General features: G+C 64.6%; 1 protein-coding gene across 3 annotated transcripts in view; it reads right to left on the bottom strand.

Annotated features, from left to right (window-relative positions):
* Nucleotides 1-25,659, bottom strand: part of OPCML (opioid binding protein/cell adhesion molecule like) — a 320,727-nt gene that overhangs the window by 20,309 nt on the left and 274,759 nt on the right. For all 3 annotated transcript variants that reach the window (XM_063355081.1, XM_063355080.1, XM_063355079.1), the window contains 5 exons: nt 14,701-14,933; nt 3,361-3,486; nt 3,029-3,163; nt 2,831-2,951; nt 2,328-2,479 (listed from right to left, as the gene is read on the bottom strand). In XM_063355081.1, the coding sequence (XP_063211151.1) occupies nt 2,328-2,479; nt 2,831-2,951; nt 3,029-3,163; nt 3,361-3,486; nt 14,701-14,933 (767 nt within the window). The remainder of the gene's footprint in view (nt 1-2,327; nt 2,480-2,830; nt 2,952-3,028; nt 3,164-3,360; nt 3,487-14,700; nt 14,934-25,659) is intronic.

Below are 25,659 nucleotides of genomic sequence, written 5' to 3'. Positions count from 1 at the left end.
CAGCCACGCAGACACCCCCCACGACTCCCACGCCTCGCCTCCACCACCTGGCCCCCAAAAAATGACACGGGGCGCCCCTCGACCACACCCCCGCCCCAGGATGAGCGACCTCGCCACCCTCTGCTGCTCTGCCTCCCAGCGCCCTCTCCCTTGCCGAGACGCCCCCTCCGTGCGGCCCCATACCCTCAGCGCCAGCCTCGCCCATAGCACCCCAAGAATCCCCGTTGCGTCAGCCCGCATCACCCCATGCTCTTCATAGGGCTGAGACACCCCGCGACGCTGGGGCTCACAAACCCCGTAACCCGTATACCTCACGGGCACAACAGCCCCCGGTGAGTGGCCCCGGCACCCGCCACCACCGCCCTTGTGTGACAGCCACCCCCCTCCCAAGCGCCTTCGCGCCCTGGCAGCCCGTCACGCCACCTCACATGTAACTCCTCCCAGGGCCCTGGATGGCGGCACCTGCCTGCAGCTACATCACCCAGGCTTCGGGGGCCCCACCCGACGCCGCCACGGCGGCCGAGGGCCGACCCGAGCGACGTGCGCCCCGGGGCCGACCGGCCCCCGTTGCCGCTCCTCGTACACCTCACGCCCTCGACAGCCGTGGAGCTCGCCCGCCCGGAGGCGGCCCACGCTCTCGCCTCCGGTCGTGACGCCTCTCTGGCGCGCTTCTCCCCGTGGAAAGAGTCCTTGCCCGGACATAGCCGCAAAGACTGCCTCGGAGCGTGCTACCCCTCCAAATCTCAGCCACATGACAGAAAGGACCGCTTGCGCGCCGAGACTCCTCGACGCATACGCCCCAGACGCCCTCTGACGCTATGACCTTATGGGGTCACGCCCCGACTCCTCGCCCTAAAGGACATCGGGGAGCAGAGGGGCTCCCCCCTCGACCGCGCTGCAACCGCCCGACCATCTCCCTGTCCCTTCCGCACCTCCCCGTCCTCTGGGCGCGACACCGCCCGGCATCCAGGGCCATCGCCTCTTGCGGCGACGCCTTCCCAGGGAGAATCCAACCTCATCGCTGTCCCGTTTTGGACCGAGACCCGCGTCACGGCTTCTCACGACTACCATAGTCCACGCCGCCCTCCCCGACTGCACCAACAACGACGTCTGTGATCACCTGAGGCCACAGTCCCCAGCGGCCACGGGACGAACCCGGCACAGCCTGCCTCCCGGACGCCGGCGCCCGCCTCGGGCCCCGCCCTCCGCTCCCGCCCCGCGCCCCCTATGGCCGGGACGCCGCCGGGGGAGGACCCGCTGCTGGTCCTCCTCCCCATCCCGTGACGACCCGTCGCGTGAAAGCAGCTAGGCGGTTTTGGCACACGATAAACCCCCTTGCGTTCCAATGCCGCTCACTGAGGCGGAAGGCTAGGCACGGCGGTGTTTACCTCATAAGCGATACCCGATGCATTAGTAGGCAAACTAGTTTTGGCAGACCGTAAACCCCCTTGCGTTCTAACGCTCCTCACCAAGGCGGGAGGCCAGGCGCGGCTGCGTTTAAATTCCGAGCGATGCCCGATGCATTAGTAGGCAAACTAGTTTTGGCAGAACGTAAACCCCCTTGCGTTCTAACGCTCCTCACCACAGTGGGAGGCTAGGTGCGGCTGGGTTTACGTTCCGAGTGATGCCCAATTCACCCCTATCAGTCCAGTCGCGTTTACAGTATATTAGGCCGTCACCATTGGCACAGGCCAACGGCGTATACAAAGGCCGGCTTGCAGCGACTCCGCGGACGGCGGACCGGGCTGCCGGCCCTATGACGCCTACCCTCCCGCGCCTGCGGAGGGCCACGGGCGCCAGACGCACCGCACGCCGCCGCGGCGGCGCCGGACCTGCCCCGACCGGTACGACACCCGGACGAACGCCGCGCCGGGCAGCCGAAGCGTGCACTCACCTGGCCGGGCCCCCTCCTCGGCCCCACGCTCCAGCGACGCGCGAGGCTCTGCCGGGAGCCTCTTCGCCGCCGGGGGCGCCGTCTCCTCGGGCGCCGACAGGCGCCTCCGCCGCCTGCCCCTAAACACCTGTGAGCCCGCGAGCACCGTGCCCTCCACCGACCGCCACCCTTTTCATAGGCCCCTTCTGGCAAGGCCGCTCTCGCCGTCCGACACGTCCTCGCTGCTCCGCTCTCCTCCTCTCCTCGTCCTCCTCCACAAACAGCCCACCGCCTTTATCGCGGCGAGCTCCGCGCCGCCGCTCGGCCGGCCACTCGCCTCGCCGCTGCCTCCTCCTGCCGCCCTTTATCCTCCTCCTCCTCCTCCTCGTGCTCTTCCTCTTGCTCCGGCTCCGCCGCCTCGCCAAACCTTGCTGCAATAAAAAGGGGCACCTACCGTACAGGATGATGCTGGCGTTGGTGTTGCCCAGCTTGTTTGTCGCCACACACGTGTAGTTGCCGTAGTCCTTCTCCGAGACGTTGAAGAAGGTCAGCGTCGACAGGCGGCCCTTGCTCTCGATCCGCACGCCCTCCAGGCCGTTCGCTAACCTGCGAGGAAAGGCGGGGTCCCTCCGCGACAGCGCCGGGGCCCTGCCCGGAGAGCCCCCTTCGCGTGGGCCGCCGTCGGCCTCACATCCCCCCGACGCCGAGGCTCCGCCTCGCCGGGCGAAAGGGCCCGCTGCTCTCCGTGCCGCGGCCGCCCTCGCCGGGAGAAACCCCACGGCGCCACCAGGCCCCCTCCGCCCTCGGCCCCGTGCTCAGACACGACTGCAGCGGAGCGGCTCCGGGTTGCCGCCGCCGCCTCCCCTCGCCGCCCTCCTGCCCCTAGGCTTGCCGCCGTCCGTCCCCCTCCCCGGCCCCGCCCCGTCTCGACAGGGAGCTCGTCTCACCGCCCCTCACCTGGTGTCCTCCTTGAACCACTGAAACTCCGCCACGGGGACGGCCGAGGCCTCGCACTGCAGGATGCCCTTCTGGCCCACCGAGGCGCCCGTGTTCTTGGCGTTCGAGATGTACGGCGGGTCTGTGGAGACGCCCAGCGCCGTCGCCTCGGGCCCCGTGCGCCCGCCCCGCCGCTCCTCCCCCATCCCCCTCACTCACAGTTGACGGTGACTTTGACTTTCCGCACATCCGGGACAGCCACGTCGTTCACGGCGCTGCACTCATACTCCCCGGACTGCTCCCGCGTGATGCCCGTGATCTCCAGGTACTCGTCCTCGCTCGCAAACCCGGGCCCTGGGACACAGCCGCCGACACGGAGCGCCGTCACCCTTCCGCCGCCACGTGTGCGGGACCCCGGCACCCTCGCCCTCCGACCGGGCCACTCCCTGCGGCCCGCCGCCTCGCCCTCGCCTGGGCCGCCTCGACAGAGACGTCCCTCTGTGCCCCATGGGCCGGGCGGCTCGTCCGCCGAGCCCCCAGCGAGCTCTCACCTTTCCCGGACAGGTGCCGCCACGTGACGGTGGGCTCCGGTCGGCCGAAGGCCAGGCACATGAGGGTCACGCTGCTGCCCTCGTTGACAGTGATGTCCGACGAGATGTTGACGATCTGCGGGGGAACTGCCAAAGACAAAAAAAAAAACCCCGGCCGCCGTCAACGCACCTGCCGGCACGGACGCCTTGGCGCGCTGCCGGGAAGCGCCGGCCCCAAGACCCGCCCCGACGACGGCCGCCGCCCTCCTCCCTGTCGCCCTCTCCTCCCACCGACCCCGTCCCTCAAAGCTGGCGTCGCCCGGCAGGGACGGGAGGCGGACGCGCCTGCCGCCCGCCCGCCCGCGTCCCGATAACCCACTCTCCGACCCGGCTCGTATTGTAGCATATTTATTAAAGCTCTTTCAATTACTGAGCGCCTGCTCCGTTCGATACCAGCCGCGGTGATTTATACGGCTCCGCGCCCAGATACTCCCTCGCATAAATAACCCGGCAATCTCCACTCTCATAAATATCCCCGGCCCCAGCAAAAAGCAATTAAAGCCCGCACACCGATGCCCCGCCCCGGGGCTCCGAGCCGCCGGGCCGGCAGACGCCGCCCCCAAAAGGGACCCGCCCCAGAAAGAGAGAACAAGCGAAACTAGGCGCACGCGACTACACACCGCCCCGACGGGACCCCAAAGGATGCCCCGTGCCACTCCCCTGCCCCCCCTTCCCTCCCCCCGCCAAAGGCTGGACCGGCCGCGGGCCCCACTTCCCATGCCGCCGCGCACCCAACCCTCGCGCCAAGGGTTCTCCCCCGACGCCGCAAGGATGCAATGCTCCCTCAAAAACCCCAGGGCCAGCGCCAGCACCGCCTGGAATCAAAGCCCGGGGCCAGGCCTCGTGCCCGCGGCGACCGTCCCTGCCCTGCTGGGGCTGCCGTGCCGCTCCCCAAGCGGACCAGAAAAAGGGACGTCCGGCGGCACGCCCGGGGACCGCGTACCCTGAGCGGCTCGGCCAAAACCGCCCGGAACCGCCGGGCTCCTTGCTGACATACGCCACAAAACCCGCCCCTGGCGAGCCTGTCCCTCTCACGCGGCCTCCCCAGCACGGGGGAGATGATGGCCTTTTCCGCGCCACCTCCGCCGACCGCCTCCTTCCCCGGCGCGCTGGAGGCGACGCTCAAGGACGCGCCGTGGTGCACGCCCGGCGCGGTCTCCACGGCCCCGTGGGCCCTGCGAGGCGGTCAATGTCCCCGCACCTCGACACATTACTGCAGAAGTATAGTCTCCTACGAGCGCAGCGAGCTTGTCCGAGTCCTTCAGGGGAAAGCAGCGACCCAAAAAACCGAGCATGTGCCGGCGAGCCCCAGAACGCAGACTCGGCCTTCAGGCCGCCCCGACGAGCTGTGCCGCCGGCAGGCTGCAGAAACCCCTTGCTCCCTCAAACGTCTCGCCTCCTCCCCGACGGCCGGCGCCCCTCGGCCTCTCCCCTCCGCTCGTGGCACCTCAAATGACTACCGGGACCATCGAGCAAACAACGTCGACCTCCGCCACGAGGCATCGCACGACCTGCGCTCGGCCGCCCGCGTGTGAGCCGGCCGGCCGGCTTTCTCGCGGCTCCGCTTCCATCCGAGGGGACAGCAGGGCCGGCAACGGAGACGCCACAAAGCCTACCCCTGCACACGTTATCTGCCGCTCACAGCCCTGCGCCCCGTACGCACCGCTGCTGGCGGGCCGGCGCGCCGCCGGGGCGGAGCGGGCGCCTCCCGCACATCACAAACCCCCAGGCCCTGACTCCAAACGCTGGGGACGGCCACGCGCAGCTCACACGACAAAACCAGAGAATACCGTATGTCCGAGGAAGCCCAGGCGCTCTGCGGCCCCCGACAGATATATCGTCAGCGTCGCCGTCATCGTTACGCCCCCGCCTATCAAGCCCGAACGCCACTTCCTATTCGCATCTGCTATCCTGCGCTCTGTCCCCAACAAACCGGGAGGCGCGCTGGCCCTAGCGGCCCCCCTGCGTGTCCCGTCACTAAGCCCCCTGCGCCACAAATCCACCCGACGTGCAAGAACCTCCCGCCCCCTGTCGCGGCTCCTGCGCTGAGCCCGGGCCGCCGACCTCTTCCTCCTAACGTGAGCGGGCAGCCAGGCCGCGGAACGCCCGTTCCGCGACATCGGACGACTCGCCGCCCTCGCCGGCTTCACCCTCCTACTGCTCCTGTTGTCCATCGCCGGGACCCGCGAAAACACAATACGCAACTACCGAAAACACTCTCATAGCTTAGAAGAAACGTCGGTCTCGTAAACCACGGACCAGCGACTACATCTCCGCTTAGAGTTTTTCCCCCACTGCCCCAGAACAAGAGGACCGAAACCTCTGTCTCCACCTCCCGAAGCTGGTATTTCATACTAAACGGTTCTCGGACACGCAACACACACACGCTCCCCCCTCTGCCCAAACCGCTCCGATAGCGCCACGAGACAACGCGTGCGCCGGCTCCGACGCGACAAACGAGGCCGACGACAACCCCCGAGCCGCCGCCGAAACCGGTCCGACGCCGCGAGAGTAAAACATTGCCACCCCGCTAAAATCCGACCAGACAGAAAACACGCCCTCGCTATCGACAGTAACCACGCCAACGCTTCAACGCTCGGCAAGCCCGCCAAGAACCCTCCCGTCTCCTCCGCGCGGCCCTGCTCCCGTCAGACCCTGCGCAGAAGCGCCCGGTCTCATCGTGGGCGAGCGGGTGGGCGGACGGACCCCACAGCGCCCGGCCGAGGGACGCCGACGCGCCCTTGGCCCGGCTCCCTCTGGATTCGCCCCCAGCACGATTGCCGTCCCGCTCGCCTCTGGCGAGTCACCCCTGGGATGCGGTCACACTCTCTGGACCCAACAGGCGGGGGCGGGGCGTCAGCTGGAGCCGGATGCGCGTCCGCGCCCTCCCGGCTCGGGACCGGCGTCCCCCTCCCGTCGCCCGGGTCGCAGACCGCACCCACAAAGGACCCCCACAAAACCTGCCGTGCCGAACACGGGCGGGAGCCCGTCCCCCTCCTCGACGCATCGACTCTTTCCCTCCTGGCCAAAAAAGGCCCCTAAAAGCCCTAACGCTTCCCAAGAAACCCTACGGCTCCTACGAGCCCTAAAAGGTCCTGAAAAACCATACGGTTCCTTAGAGCCCCCAAAGTTCCTAAACTCCCTGAAAGCTCCCACAGCCCTACGAGACGCGAAGAGCATCCGCAAGCTCAAAGAGCTCCTGCAGCCCTCAAGGATCCTAAAAAAAAAAAAAAACCCCTTATGGTTCCTCCAGGCCCCAAAAGTGCCAAACCACGCCGAAAGCTCCTACAGATACAGAAAGCGTCCCAAAGCCCCAAAAGCTCGCGCAGCCCTAAAAGATCCTGAATGCAATCCCTGCGGCCCCGGCGCGCCCGTTCCTCGCGCAGCAAGGCACACGAATACACGCGTCGCCGCTACAACCCGGGCCCGGAGCAGAGGACGCGGACGCAGCACGCGGACGGTCTGGCACGGGTCACCGAACGAGGGCGCCTCCCAAATCCCTCCGCCGCGAGCCGGAAGCCCGAGGAGCCGGGGAAATGCCACCGTCCTGCCGCGCCGCCGGCCCCGATCGGACGGGAAACACCCCCGAGAGGCGGCGGGGACGTGCGGCGGGGCTCGGGACCCCGTCCCGCCGCCCCGTAGCCCGCCACCGCAGCCCTCGTCGCCTACGACATCACCAAGGCTCGGAGAAGGACGTCTCAGGCCCCCGATGACGTTCCCGTCGATCCCGCAGGCCAGGCCGACGAGGACGGCATCTCGAGGGCGCGCCGCCTTCCCCTTGGCACGGGGAATGCCGTGGGAGAGGCGGCGGGCGGCTGGGTCCGCGCGCGGATGCGTCTGGCACCAGGCCGGACCCGAGCACCGCCGGGCAGGAGGAATCCGGTGACACGCGCGACCGGGGAGGTAAAACGGCGCTCCGGCCATGCCCTGCGAGCGCTAGGAGGCCGGTACAGCCGAGGCGCGCGCACGGCTCCTCTGACCATCGCGTCCGGCCGGAGCCGTCCTGTCTCGCGAAGGATTGAGCTGGGCGCGCGGTCCGTCCTCCTTCCCGTCCCCACGCGGAGCCCTCCACGTCCCCAAAGGGACGGGTCGCGCCGCCCTCCTACGTACTGTGCCGACTCATGTCCCGCTCCCCAGCACCCTTTCCCCCGTTTACCCCTGGAACCTTACAGTTGCCTCCCCCTGCCCTACCGAGAGCCGGTAGGGACGCCACCCTCTCCTCGCCACGCCTACAGGATCAACACAAATACGACCCGGGCAGAGAACACGCGGAGATCGAGCCGGAGGAGAAGGGCCTGGGGGGAGACGGTGGCTGAGAAGCTCAACCCGACGCCGAAAATGGCATCGCCTGCCCAGAAAGCCCCCTGCGGCCTGGCCTTCCTCCCCGGCTGCACGGCCGGCAGGGCGAGCGAGGGGGCGTTCTGCCCCGCCGCTCCGCTCGGGAGAGACCCCTACTCGGAGTCCTGCATCCGGCTGCGGGCGCGCCAGGACGTGGACCTGCTGGATGGGGTCCAGAGGAGGCCCCGGAGAGGGCCGGGGAGGGACTCTGGGTCGGGGAGGAGAGCCGCGGGACGAGGGGGAACGGCTTTCAACTGGAAGAGGGCAGACGGAGACGGGACACCGGGAAGAAATTGTTTGCCGTGAGGGCAGTGAGCCCCCGGCCCACGTTGCCCGGGGAAGCTGTGGCCGCCCCGTCCCTGGAGGGGTTCGAGGCCGGGCTGGACGGGGCTTGGGGCGACCCAGTCTGCTGGGAGGCGTCTCCCTGCCCGGCGCAGAGGGGCGGCGCTGGACGTCCCTTCCGACCCAACCCATTCCCTGATTCTGTGATTCTAGAATGGCCACAGCAACGCGCCCCCAGCTAGAAGAACGGAGACGGCGGGGCTGTCGCTCAGCCGGGAAGAGGCGGGGCCGTCACCCGCTCCGTCTATTGACGTGCTAACATGTCCTCGTGCGCACAAGAGACTGCGTAACACCTGGCTCCGCCGGCCGGCTCCCCCCGCTCCGCTCCCACGCCACGCAACAGCTGAGGAAAAAAGGGCGAGCGGCTCCCCCGTCGCTCACGCACAGTAACCCCGCGACAGGCACGGGCCCCCACGTACGGGATGCCCGCCGCCGTTGACCTGTCCTCACCCGCCGTCCGGAAGGGTACCTGCGTTCCCGGGGGGGTGCTGGGACGCGCCGCAGACGAACGCGGCCGCGACCCCTCCCGGAGGCCCTCCCTGTCCCCGAGGCGTCTCCCGGCACGGGGGCGAGACGCTCGCCTTCGGGAGCTCAGGGGAGAAAGTCCGGTGGGGGCGCGCGGTCCCCGTCCCCCGCCTCGTTCATCGTCCTCCCTTCCTGGTACGAGACCGCAACTACGAGCCCGCGCGATGGCGACAACATGCCGAGGAAGCCGGCGGCGGCACGGTCTCGCCCGAACGGCGCGCGGCCCGCGTGGGATTGCATCGACCCCACGTAATATTAATCACGGCTAAGCTAATGCGTAATGTTCCGTCGGCCACAAAAGGCATTGGCACTGTAATTTCTTGTTTGTCCGCAAAGCCGGCGAGAGAAATCGAATGTGAAAGCGATGCCACTAAATTCAATAACAATAAGCCCGTGATTTATCTCCTTCCTTTACCGCTCGAGAGCCGCGCCGCCCCACGTGCCGACGAGCGCGCCCCGTCTGGCCCCGGCGCGTGCCGCTCTGGGAGACGTGCCGTCCCTCCCTTGCTCCGCAACCGAGAAAAACGCCCCGGGGGGCTGGCCGCGGGCGCACGCCTCCCTCACGCTGCCCTGCCTCCTGACGCTACGTGCCACACCGGCAACGTCCCTCGCCGGCAGAGCCGGGCGATCCAGGGGACCCTCCCGAGCGCTGGAGGTCCCGGCCCCTCCTCCGGTCACCGGGGCCGCCCGAGCCCCTGCCGCCCCTGCTTCCACTCCGCGGCCCGCGGGCCGACGCGACCGGATCTCACGAGCCGCCGCCCGACGCGCCGAGGCGACGACAGACGGCCTCAGCCTCTCCCGCGACCGCACGGGTCCGGTGCCCGCCGGCGGGGACGCCTCTGCCACGCTCGACCGTGCGGGATGAGACAGCACGCCGGTCCTCGTGGCATGACCATCGACGACACGTGACGCTGACGCGCGCCACGGCACGCACGCTGACTCGCCTCCCCGCTGCCCCTTAGCGCCGGGGCCCGCCCGAGTCGCTCGCCGCCGCGCTGCTGCCTTGCGCCCGCTGCGGGTTCCGCATTTCGGCGACTATCTCCCCTCTCCCTTCTCTGGGTCGTAAACGCTCCTCAACGATGGTCTCCGAGCCCGGGAGCATCCCGCGGCGCGTCCCCCGTCTCCACGTGCAGCGGGAGCCCTGCCACGGGGCCGGACCGTGATGCTCTGACGCCCGTTAGGGTGGAAACCCCGCAAGAAAACCTCACCGGATCCCAAAAAGGGACGGCCGAGCCGGCCCGGGCCCCTCCGCGGGACCAAATGCGAAACCCGACGGGGACGGACCGGTCGCGAGCCGTCGCGCCGACTCGACACCGGCGTCCGGCGCCCTGTGCCAGGCGGAGCCTCCCGACCACTTGCCGCACGCCCTTTCTCTCCGGGTTTTCGCGTCGAGACGGGGGAAGCCGTAAAAGCAAAACTCGGCGCGTTATACCTACTGTGTAAACCACCTGTCGGTAAATTTATGAACAATTAGCAAGCGAGAGTGCTTCCCAGGGAGCTATTTGTGTGCGCGCGCTAAAACCTTCTTTCGGATCGGAAATATAATGGGGAAACGACTTCTCCGGTGCTCCCCCCTCTCCCTCATCCTCGCTTTCTGCTGTAATTAATCGCCTGCCGCCGCGCTTCCGTCGCGTCGGCTCCCGGTCCCCGCGGCTCCGATCCCGCCGGGGCCTTTCCCGCGCGCCGAGGCTCCCGGAGAAGGGGAGCCCCGGGACGGCCTCTGGGGGCTCCCCGCCCTGCCCCTCCTCCGCGCTCCCCTCCGCACTTCGGACCTGGCTGTTATTAGCGCGTCGTGACGAACGCTTTAGGGAAGGTGGCCGCTCCCGCCGCGGCGGCGGGTGCCGCCTCCCTCCTGCCCGTCGGCCCCTCGCTCGTCGCAGACCTTCCCTCTCTCCGGGCTCCTTGCAACATATTTTCTTTTCTCCCCATTGCCGCTTCCCGCTCTTTTGACGCCCGCTGCTCCGGTGGGCGCGCGCCTCTCCTCCGCTCTGCCCCTTCCTCTACGAGTCCCCCGGCATTTCTTCTCGTCCCTCTGGCTGCGTTTGGGTTCCCCCTACGCTCGCCGCTTCCCTTCTGTTCCTTCTTTCTGCATATTCTTACGTAGGCACACAAAAACCGCAAGCCGTCGCCGATTGGGACGGGGTCCCAAGGGGCAGAAGAAGCTCCCGAGGAGGACGCGAGCCGGCTGCGCGGGTCGCCACCTGCCGGGCGCTACTTTCTACCGCCCTTTCCCTTCTCTGGAGTCCTTCCGCGTGCCACGTGTGCGCCCCTCGCATCAAAATACTTCGGCGTCCGAACGCTTACAACATGAGCGCTTTCTATCTTTAGTGCCAACGATGGACTCTTCCCCGCGATGAGCCGGCAAGGCTGCGCCGCTCCCCGCGCCTCCTCGGCCAGCCCTCCGCCATACAGCCCCCCCCCGCCCCGGGTAAGGTTTCAATAGTTATCGCCATCTCGGCTCCCGCCCGGACGTCAAAGCCAGCGCGATAAACAATCGCGAAATTAACTGTGGTTGTCACGAAACCTGCGGTGCCGGGCGAGCCTGGAGCGCGGCCCGCATCCGGGAAGAGGAGCGGAACAAGTGGCAGCCCTCGTCGAGACTCCAGGAGCCGGCGGTTATCCTTACGAAGGACGAAATCGGCTCACCTGGCTTTCCGGAAGCTGGCGGAATAGCTACGCCTGCATTGCTGCCACTTGGAGAGGCGGCGCCTGCGCCGAGGGACACGGGATTGGAGCCGGGAGAGCTTCCTTCCTTGGATTCGGGAGGACCGACCGCACGACCGGGACCTCGCCACCAGAAACGAAGGCCGCAGTCCTTCCGAACCCCGCCCGGCCCCCGGGGCGAGGAACGCGGCACGACGCCGAGACGGGAAAACAGATCGCGCCAACGCGAACCAAACGGTAACGACGCCGACCGCCGGGAGAAGTTTCGATGACAAAAATCCGTGGCGAGCGGGATTAAGGCAGTACAGGGGCGGGGTCTCGAACTACGTCAGAAACCGAGGACATCTGAGGAATACCGCGGACCGTGCCGAGGTAGGGACGGCCGGTATCGACGGGCAACGCCGAGATCTCGGGTGTCACTGACGGGGTGTCGCGCCGCACGTGGGCCACGAAACGGTGCCGCGCTACGCTACGCCCCTTCGATGCGTACTCCCTCCTCCCTACGGCTGCCTGAACGAGGAGGACGCCGGGACACTGACCTCAAAAACCACCGTCTAAACCGAAACGTGCACCCCGAGCTCCGCGTTTCGCACGGAAACGATGATCCGCAATTAAGACGATCCGAAAGGCGCCTGCCCACCCAGGCAGCTCTACGATTCCCTGACGCTATGAACTATACCCCACGTCCTGAAACTCCCCGTGCCGAGGAGGTGCGGCCGAGCCCTGGCTACCGTCTGCCGCGCCCCTCGCGCCGAAACCCTCTCGCGGCACGATGACGCGGGGTCTCCCGGCTCGTCCGCGACGCTTCCCGCCTCCCGAGAGGCGACGTGGGCTTCGCGGGGGGGTGTCGTGCCTCCGAGGTATCCCCGGCCCCGCGGTGTCCTCCGCGCCAGCTGTCTAGGCCACAAAGGCGACGAGGTGCCTCCTGGTCTGCTCATACGAGATTACACGCCAAGCCTCCCCGCGCTCCTCGCTCCCCCCGAAACGCCCCAGCACGGCCCTGAAAGCGTCCGTCCCGTCGTCGCGAGGGAGCCCCCGGAAACCGGAGGAAAAGGGAGACAAAAGAACCCCTCTGGCCCGCTGCCATCTACACTCTTACGGGCCCTCTTTGGCGGCTGCTGCGATGCACCGATCCGAGAAACGTATTAACGCTGCCACCGACGGACACGTTTACCGTGGACGGCGACTCCCCGGCAGATTTATCGCCGGGCTGCTGGGAGGGAAGGCCGGGCCCCGCCGTAGCGCAATTAAAACCCCATTGAACGCGGGGACGAAGAATCGATGCTCTCTCCGGTCAACTTTTACCTTTGCAAAGGGCCAGTATAAATTAATGGACCTGACGGCGCTCGCTAACCGGTGGCCGCTGCCCGCCGGCTGCTCCACCGGCACGTGCCGGGCCCTGCCTGGCCGTGCCCCGTGCTCCTCCCGCCCTGGCCGCCTCCTTGACGGAGGAGGATGCCGAACCTCTTGTTGAAGCCGACATTTAGGGCCGGGAGAGCTACCGCTGAAAGAGGGCTTTGCTCTTGCCCTGCGAAGCGCGTCCTCGGCTCGCCTGCCTCCTCAGAACGCCGCTCCCTTCCTCCCGGCACAGACCGCGGAGCTAATTCTTACCCGCCCCCGTAGAAAACCACCTCCTCCCCAGCACGCGGGCGCGGGGGCTAACGGCCCGCGGGCGATGCCACTCGCTCCGAGCCGCTGGCAAGCGCGTCTGACGCACCGGACTGCGCTGCAGAGGAAGCGAGAACGCAGCAACGAAGGATCTCCTTCTCCGGACGTGACCGTTGCTGCAAGAGCATGTCTATCTACACGTGCATTTTCTTGGCACCACGACTTGGGCGAACCGCCTGGCTTGAGCTTAGCGCCGGAATAAACAAATGCAAAATCTTCCCGGCGCGGTCCGCGTCGCTTCGGCCTCCGTAACCGCCCGTCCCTGCCTCCTCTCAGGCTTCCCCGCAGCCGCGCGGATCGCTGCGGCAGGACCCGTTCGACACGGCTCGCGCCCGCCGGGGGAAAGCTCTTCCTGCCACATCTCGGAACGCCTCGCCGCCGGACTCTCGCTCGGGATGCGAGCTGTCCCTCGCCGCGGGCCACCCGAGCCCAGCAAGCGTCTACGTTGCCGACCCCGCTCCGAAAAAGGGGCGACGGGAGCAAATACGGACCGACTCTGCCCGCTCGCCTAATGTCATTAGGTGCAAAGCGCTTGGGTGCTTCACCCGTGTTGACCGGACAGATTAGCACCATTGGAGAGAAGACGGGATAAACGGATTAAACTTCGCGGACGGACGGACAGACGGCTCGCACGCCACTCCGACGGGGGGCGTGGGAGAGACCCCGCCGCCAGGGATGGAGGGGACGCTCCCGGCGGTCCGCTGCTCCCCTCTTCCCGAGCCGAGGGGCCCCCCCGAGGCGCTCCCGCCGGGAGCGGCCCCAAAAAGCCCACGGAAGGGTGGCCCGGATCGAACCCCGCCTCCTCCACGCGGGAAGGATACGTAAATCGACGGGTATCGGTGCCGAGGGCTTCTTGGAGACCTGTCGAGGCCAAGAAATTTCTCAGCTTTGCTCATTGCAAAATCGATACCCATCAGCTGTTTGAAATTAAAGGAAAGATTAGGTCCCGGTTTTATACACGCTTTATTGTATTCCGAGAGCTTTCTACTCGGCCAGATAAATCTTCTTTAAGAGGATTGAGAAACTTTCATTATCTTTATCTAACCTGAACTAACGCTACCTCTGAAAAATTAATCTACAGACTGGACACAAGCCGGCAGCCGGTGCAAAGCCGCCGGGATCCGGAGGCGGCGCCCGCCGGAGTGCTACGGGCACCTCCGATCTGCTGACGCATGGATAGCCCCCGTCGCAGCGGCCTCAGCAACGCCGCTTCCCGACCCGACGGCGTCTGCTACGCCGACATCCTCGCCTACAAAGCCCTGCACCGACGGCCCGTCGCCATCCCGCCACGTCTTCCGCACGTTCCTGCCCTCTCTCCCGAAACCCGGGGGCCTCGTGCCCTCGGACTCGGCTCCTCCGCTGCGTCCGGCAGCGCTTGGCTTTTGGCTGCACCAAAGCGTCTTCTGAGGCGTGCCCAAGCGCCTTACTGCCACCTCCCTGAAAGCGCGAACCAAGCAACGTGGGTCCCGAGCAGCAGGGACGGGTCCGATTCGCAGACGGGACCGGCGAGGGAGCGGCGGGAGGAGGACGCCGGCCTGGCGTCCCCTGCGCCGCGCGATGACCGGACGACGCGGCGAGGCTGAGATGACGCGAGTCCGCCTCCCCCCCGTGGCCGATGCCCCTGTCCCCGCGAGGTCCTGCCCGCAAAGCGACACCCGTTGGTCTCGTCCCTACGTCTCCGTCGCCGAGAGGGCCTCCGAACTCGTCGCGACTCCACGTGTCCTTCCGTATCAAACAGTTTGGCAACCGTACGTCGAGACCTACCTTGCACGATGAGATGGACGCGCGAAGTCTTGGGGTGATTGTCTGTCTGCACGGAGCAAGTGTAGGGGCCCTCATCGTAGATATCCACGTTGTGTATCTTGATGCTGTACTGGGTCTTGGTGTTGGAGAGGATGACCACCCGGTTGTCTATAGACCACTTGTCGTTGCCGGCGTACAGGATGGTGCTGCGGTTCAACCACGCCACCCGCGTGACCCTGTCATCCACGGTACACCTGCAAGGGAAGAGACAGAGGGTCACCGACGCGAGGGGCACGACCGACGGCGAGTATCCCGGACGCTAAAAGGAGACGCCAGCCCGCTGGCGTGGGCTCCCCGTCGCGCTCGTCCTAAAAGGAGACGCCAGCGGGACGGGAGCTGCGGCTCGGGCTCCCCATCGCACTCGGCCGGATCGCCGGCAGGGAGATGGCACGCGCCACATCCCGCGCCCCCTGAGATTTCACAGGAACGGCACATTCACCACAAACCCAGCCCTGCCTTTTCCGTTCACACAGAGACGAGGAGCCGCAGACGAAATTCCCACTACGTTTGACCGCTGCGAGCCACGCCAACGCTGCACCACCCGCCCCGCACATGGAGAATTTCAGATGAAGCTCTAAAATTCACTGACGGTTCGGTTTGCCGGCGCCGCCCTCGAGCCATCCCAGGGGCGATATACGCGCACGCTGCCGGGGAGAGGGGCCGGGTGCGCACGGGGGGAGCGGGGAGGAAGAGAAACAGCCGGAGACGGCGTGCGGGGACGAGAAGGGAACATTTGGATAAGCGGCCGTAAATCCGACGAGCGCCTCGGACATGCGACGCGGCCGTTGCCGTTATTTATTTCCTGCCTGGCTCCCGCCCTCCCTGCTCTGAGACGGGCGGGGGTTCGGCAGCTCCGGCCCGCGACGCTGACGGACCCTTGGCAAAGAACAGAGCCGGGGCGGGGGAGCGGGGAATAAAAGGGAATGAAAATGCACCCGGAGAATGTGGCTTTTTTCCTTCCCTTCGATAGATTTTTGCCATTCTATTTACTGCCGGCCTTCGCCGCCGGCGCCCCCGCAGCAAAAATGCCGAGCATTTGGCTACATTGAGAGCCCGGCGTTTCTCGGGAGCTCCGCTTTCCCTGCTCGAGGACTGCGGCGAAGGAGCTTTTCGTCGGCTTCCGAGCAAACCGGGAAAACCCAACTAGGCGCAAGCTTGTGCCGCCGACGCTGCCGCAGCTTTGTGCAGCCGAGATCTTAGGGAAAAGGGAAAACGGTCCGTCGAGAAACGCGTGCGAGTCCCTCTCCGCGCGCCTGTAAATTCGGAGAGGGGCCGTCAGGCCGTCCCCGTCCTCGCCGCATGGGCTTCAGGGGTGTTATACGCCTCCCTTGCCGGGATCGCGGCGCGTCACCTCCATCGAGATTATTAATCGGGCGGAGGGAAGGGGCCACGCTTGGCGTGCTTGAGGGTGCCCCCAGGCGCTCGGTTCGCGGGAACGAGCCGTATATCCTCCCGCCAACGAGTAATTTTCCCCTCGCAGGAGCTGTACGTCTCCGCCGGCCGCGTCGCGGGGGGATGCCGGGAAAGACAGATGGCTCTCCGCACCCGCCGTGGAGCGGACGGCGTGCCGGGAGCCCGCCCGGCCTCATGCCGGCGCCGTCGTTGTCGGGAAGCCGAGCCCTCCCTTCGTCCAAATTAACTGGGGGAGAGCTAAGCGCGGCCGAGTTAAGTTCGGCCCTGGGGGATTCCAGTCTAGTGGACTATTACTGCTGTCTCACTTCATTATAATGAATAATAAAGAGATACTTACACACGGCTTCGGTAAATTATTCATTGCGCGCGCTGCAAAATCAGGGCAGCGATATGTAAAACAGACAACGTGCGTGTCTGCGCTCGTATAAATATCCAGACTACGGCCCCGCGAGGTACTCTCGGGTCGCCTCGTTAGGGGCGAAGCGCAAGGACTAGGGTTGGAAGCGACAGGGACGAGGAGGCCCTGCCGACGCCGCGTACGCTCGGCCGGCCCTGCCCGCCTTCGGCTGGTGCGCACCCGGTTGGCTCCCTGGGGAGGTCCAGGGCTGCTTTGGGACCCCCGAGAAATGGGGTCGCTCGTTCCGTCTTTGCCGCTCGCGCTGACGGCCTGGGGCCGCACCTGCAGAAGTCGTGCCCCTAACACGGGCAGACACGCTCCCGCAAGGAAGGGCGAGGACGGCGTCGCCGTCCCTTGCCACCGGCGCCTGGCGCACCGCCCTCCGAACCACTCGGAACAAACGCGCAGGAGCAACTCGGAGACTCCTCCTTTGAACAAACTCATGCCAAGAGCAAGGGGGCAAAGGCACCTCCTCCCTGTCCTTCCCCCTCGCTCTTCGGTTGAGCGTCCGTTCAACAGCTCATCTGGAACCAAGTCCCAGCGGCTCTGCGTGCCTCCCACGGTGCCCGTCTTCCCCTGGAGTCCAGCCCGTTCCCTACACACGCGGAGGGACCGGACAAACCGCCCTCCTTCCAAACACCATCCCTCCTGCGCCTCCTGACGATGTGTCGGAGGAACCGACCGGCAGAAAAGCCGCCACTCAGCAGCCGCCACAGCAACCACAGCGATTCCGGAGGCGCCTTTTGTGCCCTGCCTCGCCTTCCTGCTGCAAGACTGCCCGCGCCCTGGGAATCGCCGTTCCGCAGGCAAACGCCGTGCCACGTCCCGACGCGAGGAGCCCCCCGCCAGCTTCGTTAGCCGGCTCGGAAAGCGAGCTCCGCGAGCCTCGACGCCGCCGGCTCCCCCTCGTCCGCCCAGCCGTCTTTGCTACCTATTTCCAATTGACCAGGATTATGATAATGTCTCCAGTAAGCAAACAGGGAAAGCGACTTCTGCAAAGTGTTTAGATAAAGCAGACGAGCTCTGACAAAGCCAGATAATAAAGCGGGCCGGGAGGTTTTCCCTTGAAGGGATCTAATTAAGAACAAAGACAAGCCCCCATTAACGGTCTCCTGAAGGCGCCGTATCCATCGCCGGGAGAAACCCTGCCTTACGAGGCCGGGAGGGACAAAAGACAATAAAGCGCCTGTCAGACGGGAGGGAAATAAACCCATCCTGCATCTCACCTGGGGAAAACCCATCGGCAAGGCGGGGGGAATATCTGGGGACCTAAAAGCATCCCAAACGCAAGAGCCCGGCAGCCGCCTCGTCCCTTCTTCGTGCAGCGTGACCCGTCCCCTCCTCTCCTCCGCATCCACGTCCCGCTCTCACCCTCACTGCCTTCGAGTAGACACTTTTTGACACCGTCGGGTGCCTCCCGCAACGCTGCTTGCCGCCAGACCCGTCGCCGAGGAGCCTCGGACGCCGGGCTTCGCCCGAGCTCCAGCCCCCCCCGATACACGTGGCCTCTCGGGCCGTGAACCCGAACGCGGCGGCGGGAGAAGATGCATGACGCGGGGAGCCGGCGGCAGAGCCGCCGCGCCGCTTCCCCTCGAATTGCCCCTATTCCTCATCCTTAAATGCTAATTTTGACGTTTGCCGAGGAGTCATTTCACCTGGTGTCAACAAGACGCGTAACTCTGCCGACGCGCTCTTTCTGTTCGGTGGCACACGGTGACCGGCTCCCTCCTCCTGGAGCTATTAGGAGAGACCCCCGCATCCCTCTCGCCGCCGGCTCCCACCCGGGTCCATCGATGACCCTGATGGCGCTTCTCCTACTCGCGGGACGTTACAGTGACGTTGCACCGCTCCCTTCATTCCCCACCTTTCCCAGTCGGCATCGTGGACCTTTTCTGCGCTCCCGACTCCGCCGAGCCGAGCCATGTGGCGCCGGGGCCGCCCTCGGCGTCCGCCCCGTGCCAAGGGAAATATCGTGCCCGGCGTTGGCACGCGCTCCTGGCAACAGTTTGGCAGGATAAACGGCACGCGTGGAGTCAGAGGCATAACAGAAGTCTGGCAAACCCCTCTCTGTGGGTGCCAAATCTCCCAAAGGATGGGATGCTTGGGACCCCGACAGCTCGGTGCGCGTCCCCGGAAGTCCGGGAGACCGCTTCCCGGCCAGGCTCAAGGGAAGATGCTCCTCTTTGGATTGAGTTAGAACTCTTCTTGACGCAAGCCGATGACGCTCTGCTTCTAAATACTTCTACGGCCCTTCGAGCCCAAACCTTCAACTTCTCTCCTGTAGGCAATGCGTCTCGTCAAAATGACAAATGGAGGTGCCCAAACCGGTCGCAAACGCGCCGCCTGACCCACTTTGCGGTGGCTAAAATAGCTCGCCCGGATCAGGAGCACGGCCCCTCGGCAGCGCCAGGGGGATGCTTCGCCCCGGGAGGTTTCCAACGACGGCACCTGTCACGGGGGCAGCGCGTGCGCCCCGGCCCCCTCCTCCTTGAGAACAAATCGCTAATTACGCTCGCAGGGGACGCCTAATGGGATTTCTCCTTCCCTTCCGGCGCTCGCCCCGGCTACGCAGCTAACGGGCTCCCGACGCCTTTTATCGCGGGCGGCTGGAGCAAAGGCAGAGGAGATTTATTTGTAATCATCGGAAATAAACACGCTTCCTCAGAAGTAAACACAAAAGAACACAACCTGGCTGGGCTCCCGCTTCGTTCAAGATGCAAATGAGAAGCGGGCCGTCGAAACCAGGCGGCTCCTCTAATCCTCTCCCAACAATGCAAAGCGTCAAATGAGCCGCGGCTACGATGGCATCTGCGGTGTGTGACGGCGGGTCTCGTGCGACGGCTCCCTGAGGGTGGGCCTGCGCCGCCGGACCCCCGTCACTGTCAGCCCCGCTATTTATTCTTAGCGCGGAGGGCGGGAGGCGCTTCGTCTTCATTCCCCGTCCCTTCCGCTGGCGCCCTGGGCCCTCTCTGAGCCACCCACGGTATCCCTGCTCCCATCTCGCCCATCCCTCCCGGCACCTGGATGCGGGGTGCGCGGACCCACGCTATCCGGGCACCCCGAGGACGGAGGGGAACCGCGATGTGCCGCTCGGCATCGCCCACCTCCGCCACCTCTCGTCGAGCCCTTGCCACCCGCTCACCGAGTCATAGAATCATAGAATCACAGAATCACACGGGTTGCAAAAGACCCTCGGGATCGTCGAGTCCAACCGTCAACCCCGCTCTACAGAGTTCTCCCCTACACCATATCCCCCAATGCCACATCTAAACGACTCATAAACGCATTCAGGGACTAGGGATAGGACGATTCAGACCGGGCGTTAGGAAAAAGTCCTTCACCACGAGGGTGGTGAGACACTGGAACGGGTTGCCCGGAGAGGCGGTGGCAGCCCCATCCCTGGAAGTTTTTAAGGGCAGGCTGGACGGGACTCTGAGCAAGCTGGCCTGGCGGGAGGCATCCCTGCCCGTGGCGGGGGGTTGGAACTAGGTGATCTTTAAGGTCCCTTCCAACCCTAACAATCCTCTGATTCTATGATTCTACAGTGACTCCGCCACCTCCCCGGGCAGCCTGTTCCAGTGTCTGACCACTCTTTCCGGGAAGACTTTTTTCCTAAGGTCCGGCCTAAACCTCCCCTGTTGTTGCGGCCTGAAGCCGTTCCCTCTTGTTCTATCCCTAATGACCTGTGAGAAGAGACCGGCACCGACCTCTCTACGATGTCCTTTCGAGTCGTCGTAGAGAGCAAGGAGGTCTCCCCTCAGCCTCCTCTTCCTCAAACTAAACGGTCCCGGCTCCTTCCATCACTCCTCGTCGGATTTATTCTCCGGGCCCTTCGCCGGCTTCGTTGCCCTCCTCTGCGCTCGCTCCGGCGCCTCGATCTCTCTCTCGTATTGAGGTGCCCCCAACTGGACACGATACTCAAGGCACGTGGCCTCACAGTACAGGGGGACAATCGCCGCCCTCCTTCTGCTGGTCACGCTATTGGTAATAGAAGCCAGGATGCCGCTGGCTTTCTTGGCCGCCCGGGCACACTGCTGGCTCGTACTCAGCCGCTTGTCAATTAGAACCCCCGGGTCCTTTTCTGCCGGACACGCTTCCCCGAGCCTGTGGCGATGCGTGGGGTTGTTGTGGCCCGAGTGCGGGACCCGGCGCTCGGCTTTGTTGAAGCTCATCCCGTTAGCGTTGGCCGGTCGGTCCAATCCATCCGAGTCTCTCCGTAGAGCCTCCCCTGTGCTCATGCGGATCAACACTCACGCTTAGCTTCGTGTCATCTGCAAACTTGCTGATGATACGCTCTATGTCCTTATCAAGATCATCGATAAAGACGTTAAACAGAAACGGTCCCGACACCGAGCCCTGAGGGACGCCACTTGCGACCGGCCGCCAGCTGCGTTTAACTCCGTTGACCGCCGCTCTTTGGGACCGCCCGTCCAGCCGGTGCTCGATCCAGCGGGTCGTTTGCTCATCCAGGCCGCGAGCGGCCAGTTTCTCCCGACCCGTCGCCGCGCCTCCGTGGGAAAAGACGTGGGATGCAAAGGGAGCTCGGCCAGCCTTAAACGGTTCCCCTTTTCCCCATAACCTCCCTCCCTCCGTGCCGTAAACCGCTCGGCTCGTTACCTCCCGCAAAGCCGTGTGCCACCGGCTCTCATTCTCTCCAAACTGCATTAATTGCCTGGCGCCATCGCTACTGCGCCGCTCCCGTTCCCCGAGCGCTCCCAATGCCGTTCCGACAAGCTCCAGACCACCGGCAAATCGTTCCCCTTCCCTCTGAGGGCTACGGGACCCTCCTGCCCCCCCTTAAAGGCTCGGGGCTTGTCGGGGTGTGTTTCTCCCTGCCGGTTCCCCGGCGCTGGCTCTTTGCGTCCTCGCTACCGAGCGTGGGAGTAGAAGCCGCTCCCCGTGAAAAATCCCTGCCCCGAATGGATACATTAGAGGTTGCTAAATATAAAACATCCATCTGCAAAGATAATAAGCCCGCGAGGGCAGGGGCTGCCGAGTTGCTCCGTTTCAGATAGTTTAATGGTGTTTTGGTCCACGACTGCTGCTGCCGGGCATTAGACTGATAGCAAGATGATGAGGAGGGCGGGAGCTGCCCGCACCAGGCATCAGCCAGTCCAGACTTAACGTGCGGTCCCCAAGGGCGCCACGCCGCGCAGAACGCCACCGGCTGCTTGGCTCCCAGCATCCGCGGGGCTTTGGGCGGCCCCTGCAACAAGCCGGGGGCTCCGAAGCTCTAGCCGTGTCGGCATCCGTCTTTGGCTTTCAAGGGGCTTGCCCTGCGCCCGCATCCCAGCCTGGGAACCACGGACCCGGGCACCGCTGCGATGCTAAGGCCGATGCAGGCAGAGCTGTGCTGCACGTGGCTCAGAAACGGACTGTTCTCTGCACGGGGAAGGGACGAGCGGCGAGACGAGCGGCTGCATGCGGCTGCCGCCGCCGCGACCTGACCGCATCTTCTCCCCAAAGCCCTTCTCGGGATTTTCTGAATTAACGCTCCACATCGCGCAAAGCCAGAAACCGCAGTCGGCTCTGTTAAAGCCAGCGAGCCTTTCCCTTTCGTTCCTAAAGCCCTTCTTTCGCTCCTCGCTGCTTTTACTTCCAGCTGGCGGGGACACACGCTGCCCTGACAACATCGCGGGCAAAGCGAAGGGTAGTCGGATGGCGACAGACACTCGGGCGCCCTCCGCTCCTGGGTCCCACCGGATTTTCCCGCCATGAGTCCCTCGTTTCTGACATGACAACGCATCCGTATCCCGGTGACTGAGGCTCTGCAGCCCGCCGAAAGGTCACCACTGCCTTCGGCACGCTCCAGATCCGGGCTCTACCCGAGCCCTTTCCCGCAGGGAAATCGCATCCCTCCCCGTCGCAAAGCTCCCGGTTGCCCTCCCTGCCTCACGCGAGTCACGGCGATTGCAATCTGCTCCCAAACGCATCGCCGATTGGAGAATAACAGCAACGCTCTCTGCCCTCAGGACGGCGCCAGGTTCCCGAACTGCCTCTGGCTACGGCCTCGCAGCTCCCGATTCCCCACGCAGCCGCCTTCTGGCCGCCTCCACGCGTCGGGATGCGCCCCTGGGAGGCGGCGGGGAAGGTTGGCGGGCATCGGCCTCGGCCCCAAGGGCTCACGGCTGTTATTAGCTTAGGAAAAACCTTCAGAAGGAAATATGAGGCGGCAGCAGAAGAAATAAAGTGGGAGGCCTTTGAATAGAGCAGATCAATGGGGATGTTTATAGAGCAGGTGGCACTTCAATGCTAACAGCGGAGTCAGTCGATGCTGGCGTCCACGCCTGGTCTCCCAGAGAGAGACGGAAAACGATGGCGCCGAGTCGGGGCGGCCAGTCCAGGAACACCCTGGCCGTGGCAAGAAGTGCAGCGAGAGGCATCGTTCCTTGCTCAAAACCGTACCGAAGCGATTGCGCTCTCTGCCCAAAGCCGGGTCCCTGACGCGGTCGGGCACCGATTCCCAACTTGCTCGGGGCCACCGGGCCGTCCTCCGGGCCGAAGAAGGCTGGGACCTCCTCCCAGCTCCTCTCCAAAGACGCCACCGACATCCATCACCATTTCCCACCGAGGCATCGCTACCTGTCCCAGGAAACATCGACCCACTGGTGGCCACCGGGCCGTCCTGCGGGTTGAGGATTGCAGCTCCTCTCCAAAGGGATGATTGACGACCACCACCATTTCCCATCAAGGCATCGCCACCCATCCTAGGAAACATCAGCGGAGAGCTGTCTGCTCGCCAGGGAAGCCAAATTCCCCTCAACCCTACACCGGAGCTCTGCCCTACGTCCCGACGGGGAAGAAAAGACCCGACAGCGTCGCGGTGCCGGCGGAGGGGCGCGATCCGGCAAACCCCCCTGCTCGGCAGAGCCCCGCGCCTCAATCAGCGCCCGTGTACGAATTCAATCAGCGCTAATCTAACACAATGCAGCACCTGCGCCCCGGCTGATTTCTAGTGTTCTTCAATCAAAAGGAGAAGAAGAAACGCGGAGTTTCTTGCCGGCGCAGCTAGCGGACCCGTACAGGCGAGAACCTGCAGCCCCCTACGCCTGCGGTGGGCTTTTGGGGCTGGGTTTCTCCTTTGCTATTCCTTTTGTCTCTATATTTTATTTTTTTTTCATCCGCCTTCCCAGGGCGGGGAGAGCCAGAAATAACTGTTTCACTGTCGCAGTTAGCCATGTAGTTAAGCACCGGTAATGAACGCGCGGCAGTACGAGGCTCCGACCGCTATGATTCAGCCGTCCTGATGGGACTGGCGACCGTCTCCGTCTCAGCCGGGCGAGGGGGCCGCTTTCAACTCGGGGGAGAGCGGCCGCGGCAGCATCCCGCAGACGCTACAGAAGAAAGGATGTTGGCAGCTTGATTAAAACACGGGCCGGGGTGTGTTGGCGACAGAAGGAGCTGCTGTACAGCCCCAGCAAAGCGATCGTACATCCGTCCCTGGCTTCTAGGAGGGAAAATCGCTCCGAAGCCGCCCCGGCGCAGGACGAGGTGCCCATGCGGCGAGGGGGATGGCAGAAAGGCGCGTAGGTGACAACTGCCGCATGGTTTCCTGGGTGAAACCACGGCGCGTAGGGTTTGGCTTTGGATGGAAACCCATCCAGGTCTCCATCACCCACGGTCCTCACGCTATCGGTCGGTCCGTGCCCGATAGAAGCCGGGGAGAGGAAGGCAAACCTCTTCTCCCACCCCCCCGTTAATTACCACCGAAAATATATTTGTCATGAGACGCCCGCTCCTATCTCGGCGGCTCTTAAGGGTAATGGAGAGGTTTCAGTCTTCGGAGGATAAGTCTCCGGCTCTTGGCTGCTTGCCCGGGAGGATTATTTTACATCAGGTTGAGTTCTGTAGTAATTATCTTCAAAACAGCTGGACTGCTGGATAAACTCGCTGTATCTTAATGCACGATACAAGAGCAAATACGGAGAATTAAACTGCAATTTCAGACAGGCCTGACAGATAGTCGGGAAAAAGCGCTCGCCGGTGTTTCAGAGGCCGAGGCTCGGGGCTCCTCGCGCGTCAGGGGTGGGGAGGCTTTTTCTCATTTGAAATCAATTCCATCTTCCCCGGAGACCCGGCGGAAGGGGAAAAGAGGGTCCTGATGAAGATGTTTCACCCCCAAGCGCACGGCGGAGAAAAAAAACCAAACCCACCATTTTCCTCACCCCCACGGCTGAAAAACGAAGCGGTATTTGATACCGGCTGGAAAGCTTGGCATTTCGCGCAGCCCCGAGCCTTCGATAAAAGCCCGATTTTTCCCGGCACTCAGCTCTGTGCTGCGGTACCCTCCAGGGATGGGCGAGGGGAAAATCCACGCCCTCTGCCTGCGTCCCTGGTGCCGGGACATCGCTCCCAGCGCCTCCCGCCTCCCGTCCCAGCGGAACGGAGGGACGGACAAACCGACTCCCAGGCTACGCCGGCACCCTCGCCTCAAGCACCGGGGCGAAATAAAAGGCAAAAAATGAGCTGCTTTCAGGATGATCCCTCTCCAAGTGTGAAATCCGCACGGGGAGAATTAATAACCTCTAAAAAGAGGGAAATTCTGCCGATGGAGGGTGAAGCCCTATTTCACGGCGACCGCCGCGAAGCGGTCCTGCCAAACGCACCACCTGTAAACGGCCTGGGTAAGCCGTCAGCCCAAGAACCTAATTGCCCATTTGCAGAGATTTCACCAGCAATTAGGCAAAAAAACACAGCCCACCGGAGGAAATCCTCCGCTCGCCGCTCCCGCACCTCCGCCGACCCCCGGGCTTTCCACCCGCCGTCTGGCCGCCGGGATAAGGGATGGATGCTACGCGTGATGGGCGCCCGGGAGCCGGACGACGGCTCCGTGGCCCCGCCGGATGAAGAAGTCACGACCCACGCGAGGTGAACAGCCACCGCCCCTAGGCGGGAGCCAGCCGAGGAGATCTCCATCTCCCGCTGGTAGCCCGTCTCCGAGCGTCGCCGAGGGCCGGGTCCCCGATGCCGGCAACCCCGCGCCGCCCAACGACTTCGTGCAATTAGGGGGTTTATTTGTTTGAGTTGTACGTGAATATACCAAATTACATTATCAGATCACCGTCCCGCTTCTGATTTATTCCTTCTTTGTTCTTCAAGTCTTCGTACAT

The sequence above is a fragment of the Chroicocephalus ridibundus genome, chromosome 18 (genome assembly GCF_963924245.1).
Source record: "Chroicocephalus ridibundus chromosome 18, bChrRid1.1, whole genome shotgun sequence".
Lineage (NCBI taxonomy): Eukaryota > Metazoa > Chordata > Aves > Charadriiformes > Laridae > Chroicocephalus > Chroicocephalus ridibundus.
This window is presented reverse-complemented; position numbering and strand designations above follow the sequence as displayed.